Source organism: Felis catus, chromosome A3 (assembly GCF_018350175.1).
Source record: "Felis catus isolate Fca126 chromosome A3, F.catus_Fca126_mat1.0, whole genome shotgun sequence".
NCBI lineage: Eukaryota > Metazoa > Chordata > Mammalia > Carnivora > Felidae > Felis > Felis catus.
The window spans coordinates 25,744,864-25,767,069 of record NC_058370.1 but is presented as its reverse complement, the minus strand read 5'-3'; the positions used below and the strand labels follow the sequence as shown (position 1 = coordinate 25,767,069).

Below are 22,206 nucleotides of genomic sequence, written 5' to 3'. Positions count from 1 at the left end.
AAACGAACGCATGCTGTCAGAGATCAAGATAGTGGTTACCCGTGAGGGGAGTGTTAGTGACTGGGAGGGGCTCAAGGGGGGCTTCTGGAGCCCTGGTAACGTCTGCTTCTTGATCTGGATGCCACTTATGGGGAGGCTGTTTAGTTTGTGAAAATTCACTGAGCTATTCACTTATGTGCACTTTTCTTATGCATGTTAGACTTTAACAAACATTTTTAAAATAGAAAATATTTACCATGCAGGACATTTATGGGAGCATGTGAAAAAGCATTTGCAATATGTTTAGCATGTGCTAGGTCCATGGGAAATGCTTATTAAAAGTCATTTAGCTCATGGGGTTCCTGGGTGGCTCAGTTGGTTGAGCGTCCAACTTTGGCTCAGGTCATGATCTCACAGTTCCTGAGTTTGAGCCCCGAGTCGGGATCTGTGCTGACAGCTCAGAGCCTGGAGCCTGCTTCAGATTCTGTGTCTCCCTCTCTCTCTCTCTCTACCCCTACCCCACTCGTGCTCTCTCTCTCTCTCTCTCTCTCTCTCAAAAATAAACATTAAAAATTTTAAAAACAAGTCATTTATCTCATTAATTATTTGATTAATGACTATTCATTTCTGAAATATTGATTCCCGCCCTCCTCCCAAGGGGAAGGAAAGAAATCAAGGGGAAATAACACACACATATTAATAATAGTAGCCCACATATATTAAGTACTTGGCATGTGCCAAGCTTGGTGCTCAGAGTTTATATTCAGCGTCTCATCAAATCATCACAGCAAATCCATGTGTGAAGACCCTGCGGCTCAGAGAGAGAAAGCCACTTGCCCAAGATCACACAGCAAGGAAATGATCAAGTCGACTGTGCTCAGGCAGCCAGACTCTAGAGCCAGACTCCACGCTTGACCACTGTGGCTCCCCCTCCAGTTCTCCTCCCTTCCTCTTAACACCACTCCCCCCCAACACACACACACACACACACACACACACACACACACACACTGAGGGAAAAATGATGAAACAGGAGTTTGGCTGGATTGACAAGCTCAAACAAGGAAGTGTCAACAGCTCAGAGATGAGAATAGGGTGAGGGAGCCTCAGGTCTCCTTCTTTCAATTCAGACTGCCTAATCCGAAATGCTTCGTTGGGGATTTGCAACCCTAAACGCCCATGTTCATTCACACAGAGGATTCCCCTTGACAGCCTCAAGTCTGGGGGAGGGGGGCTTCCTGCTTATGATTCAAAGAGCAAACAGAGGGCTGGGCCCCATCCTCCAGCGAGGGTGCCCGGTGCCTTGGTGAAGGCAGCTTTTGTCTGCCTTCCTCCTGACCCCTCCGGGGTGGCTCAGGGGCCTCCTTCCTCCAGCGGCCTCCTTGGGTTTCTCAGATTCTGTTTTCTTTTTGTTTTAAGGTTCATAGAGCCACGGACTCATCATGTTTTCTGCCGGCAGCTTGTTGCACAATGCGCCTCTATTATGATCATGGGGTCTGGGGGGATTTATGCAGAAATTCAGCCCCAAGTGGCCAAAAGCTTGCTCCAGGTCCTATCTGTGCCTTGTAATTTTCACGCCCTTTCATTACAGAGTTCTGACTCTGCGCCACACACTGGGCTGCAAGCTACATTTGTTTCCCCCATTTAACCCTCTCACAGCTCCGGGAGGTGGGCGTCATCAGCCACGTGTTCTAGATGAGGAAACCAGGGCGGCCAGAGAGAGAGCATCTTGCCCAGAGTCATCAGCCAAGCTGGGCTCGGCACTCAGCGCAGTCTGACTTCTCAGGAGTGGGAAGGCTTCAGAGAACACGAACAAGAATTTTCTGAAGATCTGGGACACAAACTTGCCCTCAAAGTTAAGAGCACTGAAGCTGGACAGCCCAGAACGACAGTCTGACTTCACGTCTTCCCAGCTAGGCTGGCCCTCGCCAGGTCACTGTGTTCTCTGAGCCTCAGTGCCCCCACAGGGTTGTTCTGGATGGTATAGAGATGATGTAGTGCTCTAGGCTCTCATAAAAAACAGTTATTATCATTAACTGCAAAGGTAGGTGGGAAATTAATCTCCACGGTAAGTGGAACTTGAAGCAAACTCTGCTGAACCAAATATAGTTTTCTCATCAAAGTGGGGGCCCCCAGCTCCCTGTGACAAAACCACTGGGGTTTCCAAGGCCACCTGAAGATCTCCCTTGAACCCAGCCTCCAACCTGATCTTGCTCCTGAGCCACAGAACCAGCACCCCCCTGATTTGTGGGAAGCAAAGGGCACCACCTACAGTTTCTGAGAAACACTTTGGGAAGGCACTGACATCACCAACGCGGAAAACACTGTCTTGAAATGTTAGCGGCATGACTTTCCACGTTTCTGATGCCCTATACCCCTTGCCCTCCCCAGGGCAGTGGGACATGCAGCTCCTGTGGCTTCAAGGAAGGGCAACTCCAACAGAAGCAAAGAGAAGGCTTGTGAGTTTCCAAAGCCTGGGACTTTGATGAAAAGGTAGAGACAGAGAACAAAGCAGTGGTTGCCAACCGGTGGGGGGAGGGTGTGACACTAAAAGGGCAGCTGGAGGGTGCTTGGGGAACGATGGAGCTCTTCTTTGTCCTGATTGTTACGGTGGCTACATAAAACTACACGCGTTAAGATTCATAGAACTATACACCAAAAGGAGAAAAAGCCAATTTTACTGTAGGTTAATGTTTTTAAAATTTTACACATGCACCCCAGTGTTTATAGCAGCACTATCAACAACAGCCAAAGTATGGAAAGAGTCCATCAACAGATGAATGGTTAAAGAAGATGTGGTATATATATATACAATGGGGTATCACTCGGCAATCAAACAGAATGAAATCTTGCCATTTGCCACTACGTGGATGGAACTAGAGGGTATTAGGCTAAGCGAAAGTAGTCAGAGAAAGACAAAAATCATGACTTCACTCGTATGAGCACTTTAAGACACAGAACAGATGAACATAAGGGAAGGGAAACAAAAATAATATAAAAACGGGGGGGGGGGGCAAAACAGAAGAGACTCATAAATATGGAGAACAAACTGAGGGTTGCTGGAGGGGTTGTGTGAGGGGGGATGGGCTAAATGGGTAAGGAGCATTAAGGAATCTACTCCTGAAATCATTGTTGCACCATATGCTAACTAATTTGAATGTAAATTTTAAAAAAATTAAATTAAAAGAAAAAGAAAAAATACATAAAATAAAATTTAATCCTGGGCTTTTTCCTAATGTTTATTTATCTTTGAGTGAGAGAGAGTGTGTGTGTGAGCGAGGGAGGAGCAGAGACTGGGACAGAGGATCCCAAGTGGGCTCCACACCGACAACACAGAGCCTGATGCAAGGCTGGAACTCACGGACCGTGAAATCATGACCTGAACCAAAGTCGGACACTTAACCCACTAAGCCACCCGGGCATCCCAAGCCTGGGTTTTTTAATTTTGAAACTCAAGGCATAGAATTGCACATATATAATGAATTGAAGCAAGGTTTCCTGCCTCCAAGACTAGAAAATTCTCCATGTCAGGTTGGGGGAGTGTGAAAGCCCAAGAGAAATTGAAGAGAACACAGTTCTAGTGGGTTCTAAGAAGTAATTCCCTTGCTACTCCCCAGGCAAAACTTGGCATTGGAGGAGGGACAACAGAAACCCCTAGTCAGTGTGCTGGATTCAAGAACAGAGGACATCTGTGCCCTTCCAGAGCCATGAGAGGTGACAGGACCCCAGGGAAAGAAGATTATCCAGAGAGGGTCTAGGTGGGTCTTGGCAGATGGTCTGGGCTGGACTCCCACAGTTCTGCCTGAGACCCAAAGAATTGAGAAACAGAAGAACTATGCTGAGTGACAAGGAGTAAGAAGTAAATGTTAAATCTAGGGGGTGGGGGGCTTCTGGGCGGGAGGGAAGCATAGCTTTCCTGGCAATTAGGGGGGACCAGATGGCATGTGGATATCTCTCCATTTCCAGTCAAAATAGGGACAAGGAAGCCTCCTTTAGAGGACTTGATACAAATGAAACCCCTGGAACAGAAATAAAACTCCAGAGGAAAATGGCGAAGTTTCTGCTACCCAGCAAACTGACATTTGAACTGGTAACTAAGCTGTAGATACATTAGAAAGAAAAACACAGACATGTGAGTTTATGAACCGAGATTCATGCCAACTCCCCAGACACCATCTCCCACAGCCCTAGAGGTAGATATTATCCTCCCACTTTACAGATGAGAAAACTGAAGTTCAAGGGATTAAAGTGATTTGCCCGGAGTCACAAGATTTGAATCAGGGCAATCTGCACCCAGACCCATCCCCTCTCTGCCATAAAATATATGTAGCCTCCTGGATCCACACCAGAGGCTGTTAACTGTCCAGTAACTAGCCGCACAAACTTAAATCAGTCCCTCGACTTATCTGCCTCAGTTTCCCCACAAAGATAGCAACAACCTGACCCAACCCATAAGAGTTGTACCAAGATAACAAAAAACGGTACTTTGAGGACGACTGACAACATAGAAGCTGTGGGAAGAGTCTAGAAAGTGTTTCATTGGATATGTCAGTCCAGAGCCAGGGTCCTAGCCCCTTGGAGGCATCAGTCAGACTCTGACAGGAAGTGAGAGCAGATTCAGGGAGGGCCTGGCCTGGAGGAAGGCAGCATGGCTCACAGGGCCGAATCCTGATTCCACCACTCACTCGTTGTGTGTCCCTGGGAAGTAGTCCTCCTCTCTGAACCTCAGTCTCCTTATCTGACATTTGAGGGGCAACAATACCTACCGATGTTGATGAAGATGAGGTTCAGGTGGGGAGAGCACCTGGCACATAGTAAGTGCTCAATAAATATGCATTTCCTCCTCCTCTTTTACTTTTGCTCTTAAGATGTTAGGTTTTGCAGGACAAGAGCTGCTCTCACCAGTCTGCGACCTTGACCTCTCCACGACTCAGCTGTTTCATCTTCAAAACGGATTCAAAGGCCCAAGCGGTGGGGACAGATGCCTTATTACTTCATTTGGGGGAGGGAAGAAGAAAGGGTAAAGGCAGAGACCAGGATACCACAGCATCCTTCAGGCCTGGGAACCTGGAAAGACTCTTCCAGGATATAAAAGTGAAATTTCATAAGAGCATGAGATGTGGGAAAGCAAAATGCACAAGTGAGTGTGAGGAAGGTGTCTTCGTGCCTCAGCACAGTGACTCCGAGAACGGGCTGGAGTGTGAAGGCCTCGGCCCCGTGCCCGCTGTGCAAATCTGGACGTGTCCACTCACACTCCAAGCCTCGGTTCTCCCCTGGTAAAACAGGGCTACTCCTTCCCAGCCCACACCCTGGGAGGATTCATGGGGTTGCTGAATATGAAAAACAATGCCAGGCTGGCATTCGGCAAGAGCGCGGCAAGTGTCAGCTGTCGACACTGCTTTATTGTGATCGTCCAGTGAGAGAAATTCTGACTCTGCCCCATCCTCACTGTGTCTGGGCGCTTGTCCCACTGTGCAAAGGAGCAGGGCGGCATCCTCTCCCTCCCAGGGTTCTGGCGAGGATGTGTAGCCCCCGGCACGTCGTGCAACAGGGACCCAGAAAACAGGAGACCCCAGGTGTAGGAAAGTCAGAGGCAGTTTGAAACTTCTGACCCTTTGGGAGCAAGAATCCTCCAAATGGAGAAGAACTGGACCAGGAATGGAAAAGAGCCTCATTAGGAGAGGCTTCTTCCCGAGCCCCAGCTGGCTGCCTCTCGCGAGTTCCAAATGTGATCTGCCACCTGGGCGCGTGGGCCCCCAGCCTCAGCCCTGCGCATGAAACCATGAAGTCTTGAGTAACATCCCCATCTCAAGTTTTTCTCTGTTTAACTTGTCCATCAAGTGGCTTAAGTGTCCCACCTACTAATGTGATTGGCAATTATTTACTTTGGAGAGCCCTGAAAGACACCACCGGATCGCAGAATTCTGAATTATCTAGAAACCCATCATCTGATCGCACATTTCCTGATTCGCACACTATAAAAGACGCTACCTCCTCGGCAGGAGCAAGCAGGCGAGGGGAGAGGAGAGCAGGGAGAGCCGCCAGGACCTCTGAGAAGCCCAGGTGAGACCTGCCTGTCCCACGCCCGTCCCACTCCCGCTCGGCGGCCCTGGGTGGCAGGGCCGCCAGGCTCCTCCCTGTGGGGTGGGCACCGGCTGGCTGCACTTAGGATCACTCATTGGGGGTCTCTTTCAGAGGGATTTTCGGGGGAATGGGAATGGCCATTCACTCTGCTTCCCTGAGAGGGCAGCAACATCGATGCAAGGTTTGAATGTGGAAATGTAAAGAGAATGTGATGGCGATGGGGAGCGTATGGCTGCAGCTGCCATTGCACACTGCCGAAATCCCATGATAGGCTTCACTCAGGAGCGTGCTCTTCATACCCTAAGTCAAAATCTCTACGGCAGGAGTGTTAACTTGAGGTTGCCATTGTGGATTCAGACCAGCATCCTTAGCTAGGGTCCTTGGCTTCCTCTGGATTCATAAAAGGTCTGTTTCCCAAAAGAGTTCAGAGAATGCGATCTAAGTTTGAGAGCCACAACTGGCTCTTGGGACCAAAAAGCGTTTTCGATTCCAGCCAGCCACAGCAATGAGGGTGCTTTGGCCGCATCAGCCAGTTGATGGAATTTTGCCCAAAGCAGCTTTTGACACCTTTGCTGGCTGCCAAATAGCTCTGTGACAGGGTTGGTGATATCTGGGAGGGGATAGTCCAAAAGGCAGCCAGATGTCAGGGACTGCCTCCAAATTTTGTTCAGGTTAGCTTGAGGGAGAAGAGAAAGGTGTAGAAAAGATAGTGTGTATGTTTGGGGGATGGGGGCTCGGAAACCTATCTCCAACTACAACTCTGCTATCAATTTGCTGTGTGACCTTGGGAAAGTCACTACCGCTCTCTGGTCCCTTGATTCTCCTTATGCAATGAGGACTCTGAATGGCCCCAGGATTTCCCCAGCACTGGATGAGATGATGGCCATGGCCACATGACCTCTGTGATTTCAAAGGGTTTCCACAAACCATCGCAAGCTGGACCTGGGCCAAAAGACTTCCTGGGGATAATAGCAAAGCAGTTCAGCCCCTCAGCCTTTCCATTCTCTTGTCTGGACAGCAAGAACTAGGGGCAGGCCACTGCAAGCAAGCCTAATTGGAGAGTAAATCTGATGGTCACTTAACTTAAGGCCTTTGGGTCAGACAGATTTGGCTTCAAATCCCACCCCTACTGTGTGCTTGAAACCTTGGGGGAAGTTACCTACACTCACAAGACCTCCCTCTGCTCATCTGTACAGTGCAGGTAATATGCTCCCACATCTTAGGGGATGGTTAAGATGAAATCAGTTACCAGGTCCGGAGTGCCTACCCTGATGCCTGGGCCAGAGGAAACGCTGAGTAGTGTTGTTAGCTATTGCCATTCACTTCCTGGTGTTCGAGAGCCAGGAGGCAGATGGTGGGTAATTCCTCTCTGGTAGCTGGGCTACATTAGACCCATTGTTCTATCCACAGATACCAAGATAGAAGATGTTTCAAACTGGGGGCCTCATTGTCCTCTGTGGGCTGCTGGCCCATACCACAGCCCAGCTGGAAGTCCTGCCCTTGCCCCTGGACCAGAACCTGCTTTTGGCTGGGACTCCACCCCAGGCCCCACATCCCACAGATCTCGCTGGAAGCTTAACAAGTGGTAAGTCTGTGACAACCTCTTTCAGGGGTGTGTGTGTGTGTGTGTGTGTGTGTGTGTGTGTGCGTCCAACTGTTCAACGTGGGGAGGGAGGCAGGGATGATTGGGAGAGAGGGGCTGAGGATCTGGATTGTCAGATTTGACCCCCCAAGGACCTACCCCTACACCCATTTCCAGGTCTCAGCAGTGGCCTGCTCTCTGGGGGTCTGTTGGGCATTCTACAAAACCTTCCACTCTTGAACATCCTGAAGACTGGAGGAGACACTTCTGGGGGCCTGCTTGGGGGCCTGCTTGAGAAAGTGACTTCATTGGTCCCTGTCCTGAACAACATCATTGAGTGAGTAGTCATAAAATAGGGCCTTGGTCCCCACCCCCACCAGATAACCTCCATGGAGATCTGGGAGCCCCAGGCAGTGGCCCTGGAGGAGGAGGTGGGGGGAGGGTGGTCTGAACATGTGGCCAGGACTCATGACAGCCTTCTCACAGTCTGGTGAGGAACACCAGCCCTCCTGAACCGGGGATTGCTCCCAGTCCTGATGCATATCTTGAGTCCCCAGCATCATCTATAACCCTCACAACCCTTTCAGGTCGAAGTAATAATCTCCAGTTTACAGATGGAAAAACTGAAGCATGGAAAGTTGCCTGTGCTTACACAACTAGAGTGATGCTAAGCAAGAGCTCTAACTCTAATTTACTTAAGTCCAAAGCCAAGGCTTTCCCACCACACAGTGGTAATTCTGTTCTCCTCACCTGTGTGATCCTTCAGAACACAGGTGGCCCTTGATGTAAGCAAGAAAGTGGACGCAAGTCTCCTCAATTATGTCATCAGTGGATGTCCACTGAGCAGTCTGATGTGGGGTTCCCACGAGACACCCGAGAGCTCTCTAAGCAAGCGGCAATAATGGGAAGTTTGATGCCAGGGAGCTGGCAAATCCCGGGTCCTTGACAGGGCTGTATCAAAGCCATTTCCAAGATTCCTACCCACCCAGGCGCTTGCCCTGACTTGAAGACAGACAGATAGCCTTGAGTTTGATTTCCAAATGCACCATGTACTTTCTGGGTGATAGGAAACCAAGGCACACAGTCTCCCTGGGCTTGGTTTCTCCATCTGTAAGATGAGATCATAGTACCCACAGAGAAAAACTGTCAGGGAGATTAGAAGAGATGTAATCACCTGGCACACTGGTTGTAAGATCGGCTCAGAGGAGAGTCTTGCTTCCATCCTCTCTCCATTCTCCCTGACTTCCTGCTCCTTGATCTGATCATGACCATTGTTGATTGACCCACCACTGACGGTTATGGCAGGAACCAGAAGCAGTAAGTGCTTCTTACCCATAAATGTTTGTGAGGGACTTACTCCACTTACTCTCATCCACTCACCCACTCATCTATCCATCCATTTGTCCATTCTCTCTACCATCTAACCAGCTACTCTCCCATGCATCCTCCCACCCATTCATCAATCCACAAAGTCAACCAATATGGAGTAGGCCCCTTCTTTGTAAGACTCTGAGCTGGTATACAGGATGCAAATATAATCCAGACACAGCCTCCACCCTGGAATACCTCATAGACATGAGATGCAGAGAGGGGCATGGTGTGTTAGGATCTGACCCAGTGCAGAGGCTGGGAAACACTGATGTGTGACTCAGAACTCACGTGGCCTTTGCTGCAAGACTCCCCTCTTTTCTCCCCCATCCCATCTCATGAGTAGCTCCTCCTCTGGGATGGGTACAGTTTGGATTAAAGGTGGTTTCCAGATTTGGGGCTGAAGGAGCTAATATTCCTCCTTCCAATGTTGCTTCTTGGACAGTCTGAAGATCACTAATCCCCAGCTCCTGGAACTAGGACTTGTGCAGAGCCCTGATGGCCATCGTCTCTATGTCACCATCCCTTTGGGCATGATCCTCAATGTGAATACGTGAGTGGAACCCAAGGGGGAAGGGGAGGGTGGCTCACCAAAGGAGACCCTGATGCAATGCATAGCCATAAAGGGGTGTTGGAGTCTAACAGATATGAGTTTTCAACTCAGATACAGATGCAGCAAACTGTTTCCTCTGCAGGCCCCTGGTCGGAAGTCTGTTAAAGCTGGCTGTGAAGCTAAACATCACTGCAGAAATTTTAGCTGTGAAAAATGAACAGGGGAAGATCCACCTGGTTCTTGGTGACTGCACTCACTCCCCTGGGAGACTGCAAATCTCTCTGCTTGATGGGTGAGGCCAGAGGGGTGGCTTCTCCTGCCCAGAAACAATATTGATGAGATGATGGACAGATGGCTGGGAAGACAGAACAATGGGAGTATGGATGAGTGGGAGGGTGGAAGGGTGGGAAGATGGATGGATGGATGGATGGATGGATGGATGGATGGATGGGTAAATAGCCACTTATCTTTTCTTTGGTGGGGCTGACCAGTTTTATGCTAGATCAGGCAATCAAAAATCTGAGTTCAAGCCCACCTACCAGAGGGGCATGTGGAGAAGTAGAGGGATTCTTGTGTGAACATGGACAGTGCCTCCCCAGTTAGAGTCTCAGCGTACTCAGATCACCGTACTACAGAGGCACTTTGGGGCTCTTGATTGAATCCACTAAGACAACAGGTGCGAAAATGCTTTGTCCCAGTATGGGGTAAAACAGCTATGCAGCCGACCTGGTTTCCTTATTTCAGTTACCTGTCACAGGGGAGACTGAGTCATGCATAATGTGCAGAAGTCGTCCTCATCATGGTTAACATTCACTGAGCACGTATGTTGTATTTCACACATATCTCGTTGAATTCTCATGACAACGATGTACTAAGCACTGTTCATCCATTTATGGATTCTACAAAGTCTCACTGAATACCTACTGTATGCTGGAACTGTGTGCTTATTCTATTCATACCTACTGTATGTACTGCTGTGTAGGGTGCCACTCCCTTTGGCTGGACCCCCCGGTGTTCACCTGCATGAGGGTGTGAGTGGACAAGGCCCCGTTTTAGTCATGGAGTACTGAGACCAACACGGGCACAGTAGCCCCTCTGAAGCCTTCTCCATACCAACCCCAGGCCTCTGCACTGCCCCCTGGATTTTCTCTTTCAGATTTGCTCCCCTCCCCGTTCAAAGCCTTGTCGACAGTCTCAGCGGCATCTTGAATGAAGTCCTTCCTGAGCTGGTACAGGGCAAGGTAAGTGAATAAAAGTGGCAGCTCCTGATTCTTAGGTCAGAGGGCTTCTCAGGATGAAAGAAGCCCCTGGAGCGAGGTTTTCTGAACTCCTCAGTTTGATATGTCTCCCTGTCCGCTGATCCATCTGTCTGTGTTTCTTCTTTCCACCCTTCAAAATGCATTGATTGGTTCCTGCTGTGGGCCAGGCCCTGGGCACGTCCACACTACAGCTGAAATGGATTGGCCCCTGCCCCAGGAAGCTCCCAGGCCACCCTCACCAGGGCTGTAGGCAAGCACTCTTCCAGCCTATGCTAGGGTGCCTCCTATAACCAGAAACTCACCTCTCCCAAAGAAGCTCTAGTTAGAAGCAGGTGTCCTATCACACGGTGAACACTGGCTCATGTGATCGGGCGATTCACGTACACACCTCCCTTTTCTCCCTCTGCCCGTGTGAATGTGTAAGCATTCATCTGTGAGACTGCTTAGAACCAACACTCTCAGACACAGAAAAATGATAGAAAATCTCCCCCAGAGAATCCATCCTCGGGATACTGCTGCACCCAGGGCCTCCCTACAGGTGCCACTTTGCCTAACGCCTCTCTCTGCCCCTGGGTCAGGTGTGCCCTCTGGTCAATGAGGTTCTCAGCCACTTGGACGTCACCCTGGTGCATTCCATTGCTGGTAAGTACCCACTTCCAAGGCCTCTCTCCCTTTCCAGAACAGCGATTTTCCCCCAAGGAGCCCCATCCCTGCACACCACAGGAGAGAGCCAGATCCTTCCAGCCTCAGCTCTCCCCATTGCGGGTTTTTTTTTTTTTTTTTTTGCCTTTAATTATCCAGATAATGTCAATGGATAGGACTTGCTTCCCCCCCGCCCCCCCCCCCCCCCCGCCTCCAGCAGCCCAACACTGAAAACAGCTGAGCTGGTTGGTGGAAGGAGGTGTTAGCCCTGCCAAGCTTCACCCGAGCTTAGTGGGATCACCAGAGTTCCCAGTGCCCGTCCCCAGGCCTCCGGGGAGTGTGGGATATCTCTGAACTCCTTCACACTGAGATCATCACTCTGGTCTGCAGTGGTTATTCTTTCATTTTCCAGACATGCTGATCCATGGGCTGGAATTTGTCATCAAGGTCTAAGCCTTCCGGGAAGGGACCCAGCCTCTGTCAAACTGGTGAGTGCTGTTCCCCAATCCCCAGGATTTGGGTGCTGCTGCTCTTCTCCTGGCAGGGGACAGCGGGGGGCTTGGGACAGTGAGTCTATTGGAACAGTGACTATCTCCAAAGGGAGACAAACAGCCACACAGAGGTACACAGAGATGCACAGAGAAGTCCACAGAAATGCTGACAGAGGTGGAGAGACACAGACAGCACCACAACACAGCTACAAAGAGAAAGACACACGGCTATGGATACACACACACAACACACATAGGTACACATGGATACCAATGCACTCAAACAAATGCACAAGGAGTCCCCTTGGCCCCAGGCCCCAGACGCTAGCCTGAGGTTCTCAGCCCCCTCCCCTTCCTTTGGAGGGCAAGTTTGATGATGGGCCAATACCAACAAAAGTCAGTGACCGCCAGTCTCCATTCTGACTGGGGGCTTCTCCCAACAGAACCACTTCCTGCTGCTCAATCCACTCCCTGCCCAGCTTCCGAGGGCTCACAGAAGGCTGACCCATGTCCTGGACAATGACACGGCCACTATGTGGGGACCAGAGCAGCCTTCTCTCCAAGGAAACTGCTCTCTCTCCTTTCCCACAGGCACGTGTTACAGCCCATGTTCCTCACCAAATAAAGTTGCTCTTTCTCTGCATGGGGGCCCTTGTCATTCTTCACCATCATCTGAGAGCTAGTATATTGGAAAGAACCCCGGCCTGGGTGGTTGGAGCCACAGAACAGAGTTTGGACTTTACACTATAGAACTTTATGGTTTTCAGCTAGACAGGGAGATGTTCAGATGAGTGTGGATTTCAGAGCGACTGCTCTCGGGTCCTTAAGATGGGTGGACAAGGGGTTGGGGATAAACGTAACACTCCAGGCATAGATGATGATGCACAAGTTTGCCATACAAGAAGTGAAATGGTTTATTTGAGAGATGTTCAGGAGGTGGACCTGAGAGTGTAGGTGAGGGACCAGGTGAGGTACAGGTTGCTGCCCATGTACCAGGTTGGGGAGCCTGAAGGGAACTAGGGATATGGGAGGAGTAGACTCCAGCAGGAAGATCATGCCTTTAGCTTTGGGCATGCTGCGTGGAAGTGCCTGGGAGACCCTGAGGAAGATATCCAGGAATCTGGTGGATCACAAGTCATATGCCATTCCTCTTTGCTCACTGGCATCCAGTTAAACTAACTTCTTTTCTGTTTTCTCAGCAAAAGGGTGATAAGGATGACAAGGAGGAAGTATAGGAGGAAAGATAAACTGGTCCCAAGTGCTCATGGTTCACAGGCATAGAGGAGAGTCATTGGAGATGCATATGAAAAGATTATTGATGCCATAAGAGTCTTATTTTTGGAGGAAGACGCCTGGTTTTTAGGAACCAAGAAGAGGAAGAGATGAAAGGAAGTTGAGAGTGAATGCAGATACAATAGATGAAAAATTGGAGGCAAGAATGAAGAACAGGGCTACCCAGGCTGGGAAAGGTTGTTCCCTCAAATAAAAACTAATTTTGCAACCATTGTTTGAGGTCCTTAGAGGACTAGCCCAACTGTCTTACTCCACAGATGAGGGCACGGAGGCCACGGGGATATGTGGATGACTTGCACAGGTCATAGAATGACAAAAAGACAAACTCAAGACATCACAAAAACCTTGTCCTTTGTGCTTTGGGAGACCCCACTGACCTTGTGAGAATGACCAGATTCAGGCTGGTGTTTCTCAACCCCTGCGAAACATCTTTCATCAAGTCCAGACCTACCACCATACCCACCTACTGTTGTCACTAACCAACATGGCATCATGGGAAGATAGTCACATAGTTCAGAACTTCAAGGTTTATTGTAGGAAACCAGCAGGTGTCTTCTGGTGAGGACGTAAGGAAGGAAACATCTTCCACCTTCACAGAAGTAGAAGATCTTTGAATATTATAAGCAGATGAATGATCATTGTGAACATCTGTCTACCTAGTCAGTGCCCTAAAGTACAGAAGAACCTTCCAGACTGGAAACCAGCAATCAGGACCTGACTGGGTTTGAGGAGAGTCCAGGCATTAGTTACTTTCAAGTCCCTTTTTGGGTAGGCATGAAGTCAATACTGAGTGTCCCCCTTGGCTGAGGTCCCAAGAATCAACCTGAATAAGGACAGGTACACACACCTGGTACCATCAGCACTGGTCCTGCTGCCCTCTGGCCATGGCACCAAACTGCATTCCTATCTGAACACACATCCACTGCCCAGCTCTGAATATGATTTTCCCAGTGCTCCCTTGGACTTCTTTCTATAGCCCACAGACGGGTCTTTCCCCTCTGCTAACAACTTCAATTCCTAACTAACTAGTCTAAGACTGCCCTGGATACACAACAGTCTGACAGGCAGCCAGGTCAATCAGAACACGTTCATGACTTTTAAATAGTGATAACATTTTCACATTTTAAAAGCTCTCTCAAAAGGATGTCAGTGACAATGGCAGATTGAAGACCTCTAAAAATTCTCTCCTATGGAAAAGCCATGAGAAAGCTGGCAAAAAAAAAAAAAATGGTCAGAACCAGCTTTTTCAGAACTCTCTGAATTAACCAAAGGTTTGCAGCAATGTGGGGTGTGCTTATTCAATTAAAATTGCTGAATCTTGGTAAGGACAGCGAGCTCTGGGGCGTTTTAGTTGACCCTGGTCCCATCTCCCACTCTCTGACTTCACAGAAGACTTGAAAACCAAATGCCCACAATCTTGGTGAAAATCAGCAGCCTAGAAGCCACTGGAGACAGGCAGAACAGAATTGAAATAACTTCAAAGCCTCATTCCCATAAAATGGTCATTATTTGATCTGCCTTGTTAGTTCCCTGCAAGATCCCACTCTCAAGGCTGTCTTGACTTGACTTGACTCAGAGTTCACCTAGTTTCAACAGCCTTTCCTCCAAGGACCTTTGTCAAGATGGTAGACAGATGTGAAGACTGGGGGTTTCTAACTCTCAAGCTAGTCCACACTCAGGCTTTGGCAGTTTGTCACAATTATATTTTAAGTGTTCCTCCCCAGCAGCCTCTGCTTCAGGTAAGCTGACCTCGGCTGTAATTTTATGTGTTCACCTGTCTCTCCAGATCTGGGGATGGCAGTTTGCCCTATGACAGGCCTGAGAGAGTTACTGATTGTCCGTATTGAGCTCTTTTCTTACCATGAAGGTGGGAATGACAACTTCCGAGCTCTTTCATGTTGGCGCTGAGATGAGCAGTCTGGGTTTATAGTTTTCACCAGTTATGTTTGTTTCACGGGAGGATGGGCCCCCAAGCCTCCTCATACCGCCATCCGGAAAGTGAGACTTCACTGAAAGTTGTTAACCATTACTTCTTCGAATTTCTTTTCTGCACCATTCTTCTGTCATCCTGAGTCTCTCATGACATGAATGTAGATCTTTTGTGATGATCTAAACGGGCTCTATTGAGGCTCTGCTTGTTTCTTTCCGCTTTCTTTCTTTCTCTTATTCAGATTGGATCCATCTCCAATGTGTCGTTGTAGTAGACATTTTTATTTTTTTAAGTTTTTTGTAATGGCTATTTGTTTATTTCGAGAGACAGAGAGAGTGGGAATGGGAGAGGAACAGAGAGAGGGAGAGAGAAAATTCCAAACAGGCCCCATGCTGTCAGCGTAGAGCCCGATGTGGGGCTTGAACTCACAAACCATGAAATCACGACCTGAGCCAAAATCAAGAGTCAGACGCTTAACCGACTGAGCCCCCCAGGTGCCCCTAGACATTTTTAACACAATGTTAGGAGGCTCTGGGTCCTGTTTAAATCCTGTGGAGAATGTTGGGGGGCAGGGCTGTTTGGTTTAGCAACTGACCCAGTGAGATTCAGCCTAAGTTAGTTTCAAGTTCCAATCTGCCTTCTGTGGGCTGTGTTCTCAAACAAGGGATTTCCTCCAATGTCTCTACTTGTAGGGCACCCCCCTTCCTGGTTCTTGGATCAGAAGGAGAGGACTTCTCTTGAAGCTTTTTGTATTCACACCTGCACACAGTGTCATGACTCACACTGCCTTTGAGTCCGGGAGGAAAGATACAGGAGGAATAAAAACTCGGGAAACTCAGCTTTGGATCATTCATTCTTTCAGTTATGACTTCCTTCTGTGGTCCACCTGCCACCATTTATCTTTCAGAATCCCCAGAGAGCTACTTCATTCACTGTATCCAGCATTTTAGTTTCATTCTGTAGGAAGGACCAGGTAGGGTCAGCCTACTCCATCCATCTCAACTCTCCAATCTGCAAAACCCAATGGCTTATGGCAGATGATGGCGGACTACCAGTAACTTAATCAAGTACCCTCCCGGTCGTAGCATCCTACTAGAACGGCTAAATGCAGCCTCTGGTGCTTGGTGTGCAGTTATCTATCTGGAAAACGTGTTCTTCTCAGTCCTCATCAGATAATGACTTCAGAAGCAATTTGCATTCACTTGGAATAGACCACGGCACACATTCAATTTTGCTCCTGCTCTCCATCACAAGATAAAGTCTGAAGGGGTCCTCTCATGTTCATGTCCTAGCTACTATTTCTGTGTACCATGCCACCCCCAAATTAAGTGGCTTAAACAACAATACTCATTTCATGACGCTCTGTGGTTTCTGTGGGTCAGAAATTCAGGAAGACTCAGGGTGAAGTTATGGCTCATATTCTCTGCAATCGCAGGTTTAACTTGTAATCGCTTCTTTAATCCTCTGCACAGCCCTCTGAGGTAGGTACTGTTGTGATTGGCCCCCCTTTGCAGAGGCACAGAGAAGTTGAGTCAGATCCCTGAAGTCACCAGCCAGGGCAGGTGGGGCTGCGGCAGGAGCGAGGCAACCAGACCCACAGAAGGGAGGTCAGAGGAGCTGTCGCTCATTCCTCCTGGGCCTCCCCCTCCCACACCCCACTCTGCTCCCCAACACGATCCCACGGCCCTCACAGGCATTGCAAGGAGAGGCAGGAGGAACAGCAGCAGACTCCTATTTTGCCCCTACTCTGCGCCAGGCTCTGCTCTAGGCTTTTGGTAGCTTAATCTCATGAATCCAATAGCCCTGGAGGGTTGTGTTGTTATTGCCCCACCTCCCAGATGCAGAGCCTGAGGCACAGAGAGATGAACTCACTTGCCCGGGGACACGCACTGGTGAGTGTGGAGCCAGGATTCAAAGCCAGGCTGTCTGGCTCTGTAGGCTCTGTCTCGTCTCTGATAAATTCGCCCACAGCTCTTGCCCTTCAGCCTGGGCCCTGGTGAGCCTGTCTTGTCCAGTGGCATGTCCTCTGGCATTCTACAGAGGCCACAGACGACTCCCTGGGACACACATGGCAACTGCCAAAGATTGCCAGTGAGCTGGAGTTGACCTACCAGGGGGAGTGAAGACTGCAGGTCTCACCAAAACCATGAAGGCTCTGAACCACTAGGGGGCAGGAACTGGCCCCGTGAAGCCTGGGGTCCTACCCAGTGGAGATGTTCTCAGGAGGAAAGGAGGGAGGCAGGCCATTCACAGTGACCAGCTATTCAGAGGCACGCCTGCCTTAAATGTCAGCCAGTGGGGAGGAGGAAACGGGCTTGAGTCCCTGCCCTTACAACACAGACCAGTCTCTGTTTGATGATTAATTTCAGATTTTTTTTAGTTTTTTTTTTTTTTTTTTGAAGGGGGTGGAGGGCAGAGACAGGGGAAGAGAGAGAATCCCAAGCAGGTGCCACACTGTCAGTGCAGAGCCGGATGCAGGGCTTAAACTCACGAACTGGGAGTTCATGACCTGAACTGCAATCAAGAGTCAGACGCTTAACTGACTTGAGCCACCCAGGCGCCCCCATTAATTTCAGATTTCAGCCATCTGACTTGTTCTCTCACTTTCCCTTCCCCGACTCCCTCACGAGGGCCTGGGTCTACTGCCTCTCAGACCCCTTCTCTCTCATGTCTTCATCACAAAACCTCAACAGTTTCTCTGCCACCTGCTTTCATTCCCTTTCTATTCCCAACACCCCTTTTCCTTCTTTTACTAATTATCCTCCATAGTCACATCTCAGAAATTGCTCACTCCATCAAAATCGGAATCTAAATTTTCACAGTATTCGTTACAACAAATCAAGGTAGTGCTTCTGTAACAAAGGGGCCTGACACTTCAATGAGCCCGACACGGCAAGTCTGATTCTTCATTCAGACATTCACTTCATATTCCATTTCAGGACCACCCCATCTACAGTGCACGACCCCCGCCGTCACCAGGATGGGGCAGTGAGGGTGGGCAGAGGGGCCGGATATCACTAAAGACTCGGCTGAAAGTGGTGTGGGTCACTTCCTTCATGTTCCACTGGGCAGACATTCAGAGCCCCAGTGTCCTTATCTGCAAAACCTCCATCTCAGAGGAGTTTTGTGAGGATCCAATCAGCCACTGCATGTAACACATGTACCTATCACCATGCCTGGCATGTAGTTAGTCAGGGCTTAACATAAGCTATTAATGGGGTACCTGGGTGGCTCAGTCAGTTAAGCATCTGACTTCAGTTCCAGTCATGATCTCACTGTTTGTAGGTTCGAACCCTGCATTGGGCTCTGTGCTGACAGCGCAGAGCCTGGAGCCTGCTTCAGATTCTGTGTCTCCCTCTCTCTCTGCCCCTCCCCTGCTCACTTTCCATCCTCTCTCTCTCTCTCTCAAAAATAAATAAACATTAAAAAAAATCAAAAAATAATAAAAATAAAAATAAATTTAAAAAAAGAAACATAAGCTATTATTATCATTCATGCCAATGGTTTCCTGGAAGAGCATCTCAAGCAAATTATTTGAGCCTCACTTCATCACTGGAAAAGAGGGGAGAGGGGCCCAACAGTACCAGTGCATCATTACTGTAAACACAAAATAATGTGTACAAGACCTGGCTCAGGAAATGTTGCTGCCCTGAGTTAGCTAGCTTCAAGATCTTTCATAAGAAATCATTGGTTTCACAGCAAATCAACCAGGATCCAAGAGTGGAAACAAGGAGAATGAGTATCAGGGTCAATCAGGGTTTGATCCGTACAGAACCACTAGGAGTGATGTATATGAGTGGGGGTCTTTGTAGGGACCCCTTATCCCTACAACTCACAGAACTGTGGGAGTGGCTTAAATGGGCTCCGCTAGGCTGTTGTCTTTGTGTCTGGAGCTGGAGCTGAAGTCAGCAGGGCAGACAGACAGGAACGGAAGATGGCTGTGATGTGGGGGGATGCAAAGACAAACTGGAACGTGCATCCATGTCTCCCCACCTCCAAGCCTCCAAGTCCAAGGACGCAGGGGTGCAGAGGAGGGTTCCTGCTCCTCTGGTGAGAGCCCGGGCACTTGATAAGGCAGTGGAGTAGGATCCAGAGGCCAAGCACTGGTCCAGACCCAGCGCCCACTTGCACGTGATCTTGGATGGAGGCAAAATAGCCTCCTCTTGAAGACGGCTCAAGATCCCACGGCCCTCTTGAGGATTAACAGCAACGTGACCTGGAGCTCAATGCATGGCATCCTCTTCTTTGCGACTCAATCTTCTGAAGTGTGAAATGGGAGAATCCAGAGTTCAGCTGTTGAGTCCTTGTCTCAGATGAAAACCCTTTCCCCAAAAAGGACATTGTTTTATTTGCACTATAGCTACACTTGGCTCCCTCTGTTTCCTCCTTGTATTAGTTATCTGTTGCTGTCTAACAAACTATCCCGTAACTTTGTGGCTTAAAACCATTTATTATCACATAGTTTCTGTGGGTCAAGAATATACAGAAAAGGCTTAGCTGGGGTCTTCTTGGCTCAAGGTGTCTCATGAGGTTACAGTTAGTATGTTTTCCAACACTGCATCTCCCAAAGGCTTGACCAGAGCTGGACAATCCTCTCCCGAGATGATTCACACACATGGTGGTTGGCTGGAAGCCTCCGGTCCTCACCACCCAGATCTCTCCGTTGGGCTGCTGAGCATCCTCTCAACATGCCAGCGGCCTCTCCCGAAACAAGCCATCTGAGAGAGGAGGAAAGAGGGAAGCTGCAGGTTTTATGAGCTGGTCTTAAAAATCACACACCTTCATTTTCTGTCATAATCTCTTCATTAGAAGTGAGTCACTAAGGGGGCACCTGGGTGGCTCAGTCGGTTAAGCAGCCGACTTTGGCTCAGGTCATGATCTCACGGTTCATGAGTTCAAGCCCCACGTCGGGCTCTGTGCTAACAGCTCAGAGCCTGGAGCCTGCTTTGGATCCTGTGTCTCCCTCTCTCTCTCTCTCTCTCTCTCTGCCCCTCCCCCACTCATGCTTTGTCTCTCTCTCTCTGTCTCTCAAAAATAAATAAAGATTAAAAAAAAAAGTGAGTCACTAAGTAGTCTCCCTTCTTAAAGGGGGCTTAAAGAATTTGTGGACACGTTTTAAAACCACTACGTCCCTCTCCATGCCAGGGGCATTGCCTTCAAGGTCCAAAGGCCCATTTTCCTGAGCAAACGAGCCTTTTCTCCTCGGATAAATTCTTCAGCCTCCACAGGAAGTAGAAATGGCTGCAGTGCAAGGTATGGATTTTGTACTGTTTTTTTGACTGTTTAATAGCAATTTTCCTTTTCACTGCATTCAAACCACATAAAAGCAGAAATGCTCTAGTGAAGAGGTGCCTGGGTGGCTCAGTCAGTTGAGCCTCCGACTCTTAATCTCACCGTTTGTGAGTTCAAGCCCCACACCGGGGTCTGCGCTGAGAGCACAGAGCTTGCTGGGGATTCTGTGTCTCCCTCTCTCTGCTCCTCCTCCCCTCACTCTGTCTCTCTCTCAAAATAAATAAACAAACTTAAAAAAAAAAGGAATGTTCTAGTCAAAGTGGAGATGAAGGGCCCAGTTTCGACACGTCTGCCCCCGTCAGTGTCTCCTCCAGTGTCGACAGGTGCTGCCCCTGCTGTGTGAGACTCTGCACAGAGAAGGCGGTGCTGAATCACGAAGGGGGAACGTCCTTGTTCCCTTTTTCATTCTTTCCCCCCTCTTCTGATGGCAGCCAGAACAAAGTCTCAGTAGGAAGCTAGCCCGTCTTTAATACTTGGGGTGTTGTTGTGGCAAGCTCTCTGTTGAGAGAGAGACAGAGAGATGCTCCAGTTCGTCTTTTTGCCACATTGTCCAGGAAAACCCAAAATGTTTTCATTTTTCTGTTTCCCTTGTGAAGCCACCATGTGGCTGCCTTTTATTTCTGAAAGTTGATGCTAGGGCATTTAACTAAAAATTGTAACGTTTCCTATTAGAATAGATTTCTTTAAAAATAGGGAGACAATTTGAAGGAGAATATTAAATAAATAAAGGTTATGGTGGCTGGTGTGTGGCAGAAGCTGTGGAGGGGATTTGATATGTGAGTGACTATAATCTAAGGAGCTTGGGGACCCGTATTCCAGTGCGTTACTAGCCTGGCGACTGGACCCCCCTAAAGCCCCCAGGATCCTAGCCTTGCACCAGCTCGCGCTTGCATTCCTGTCCTGTGCCCACTAGATGGCGCTGTTGCAAGGGAACCTAGCAGTCATCTTGAAGATTAACATTTGTTTAGCAGTAACGAGGAGCCCAGCAACTTGCTAAGCCCTTTCAAAGCCAGATCTTATTTAATCCTCACAGAGAGGAAGCCTCTGAGGCTCAAGGTCATACAGCTTGTGAGCAGAGGATCCAGGATTCTAATCCCAGCAGTCAACCTCTAGAGCCCAAGCTCTTTGCCAGGGGTTACCAATTCATGAGCCTCTGGCCAAATCTGGTACGTTGTTTGTCATTTTTACTTTAAATTATTTTAAATACTGATTTTTTTTACAATTGGGTGTGACTGTAAATGTATTCACTATTTCCCCGAACCCTATCACACCAAACTGTCCTATGCTATTAAATGCTTAGTCCCTAAAGTACGGTTGCCAGATTTACCAATAAAAGCACTGGACATGGCACAAAAACAGACACTCAGATCCATGGAACAGAATAGAAAACCCAGAAATGGACCCACAAACGTATGGCCAACTAATCTTTGACAAAGCAGGAAAGAATAGTCAATGGAATAAAGGCAGTCTCTTCAGCAAGTGGTGCTGGGAAAACTGGACAGCGACATGCAGAAGAATGAACCTGGACCACTTTCTTACACCATACACAAAAATAAACTCAAAGTGGATGAAAGACCTAAACTTAAGACAGGAAGCCATCAAAATCCTCAAGGAGAAAGCAGGCAAAAACCTCTTTGATCTTGGCCGCAGCAACTTACTCAACACGTCTCCAGAGGCAAGGGAAACAAAAGCAAAAATGAACTACTGGGACCTCATCAAAATAAAAAGCTTCT

General features: G+C 48.7%; 2 protein-coding genes across 5 annotated transcripts in view; one reads left to right on the top strand and one right to left on the bottom strand.

Annotated features, from left to right (window-relative positions):
- CDK5RAP1 (CDK5 regulatory subunit associated protein 1) overlaps positions 1-22,206 on the bottom strand; it is a 194,064-nt gene that overhangs the window by 35,737 nt on the left and 136,121 nt on the right. The gene's annotated exons all lie outside the window — the stretch shown is intronic.
- BPIFA1 (BPI fold containing family A member 1) lies at positions 7,118-10,921 on the top strand. The gene is made up of 5 exons (XM_023251327.2): positions 7,118-7,648; positions 7,823-7,982; positions 9,459-9,566; positions 9,709-9,858; positions 10,723-10,921. The coding sequence occupies exons 1-5, from the start codon at positions 7,489-7,491 to the stop codon at positions 10,817-10,819; spliced, it is 675 nt and encodes a 224-aa protein (XP_023107095.1). The 5' UTR covers positions 7,118-7,488; the 3' UTR covers positions 10,820-10,921.

Coding starts and splice junctions, on each gene's coding strand:
- BPIFA1 (XM_023251327.2), top strand. CDS start 7,489: ATGTTTCAAACTGGGGGCCTCATTGTCCTCTGTGGGCTGCTGGCCCAT. Junction 7,983..9,458: donor GTCCTGAACAACATCATTGA/GTGAGTAGTCAT, acceptor CTTCTTGGACAG/TCTGAAGATCACTAATCCCC. Junction 9,859..10,722: donor CAAATCTCTCTGCTTGATGG/GTGAGGCCAGAG, acceptor TTTCTCTTTCAG/ATTTGCTCCCCTCCCCGTTC.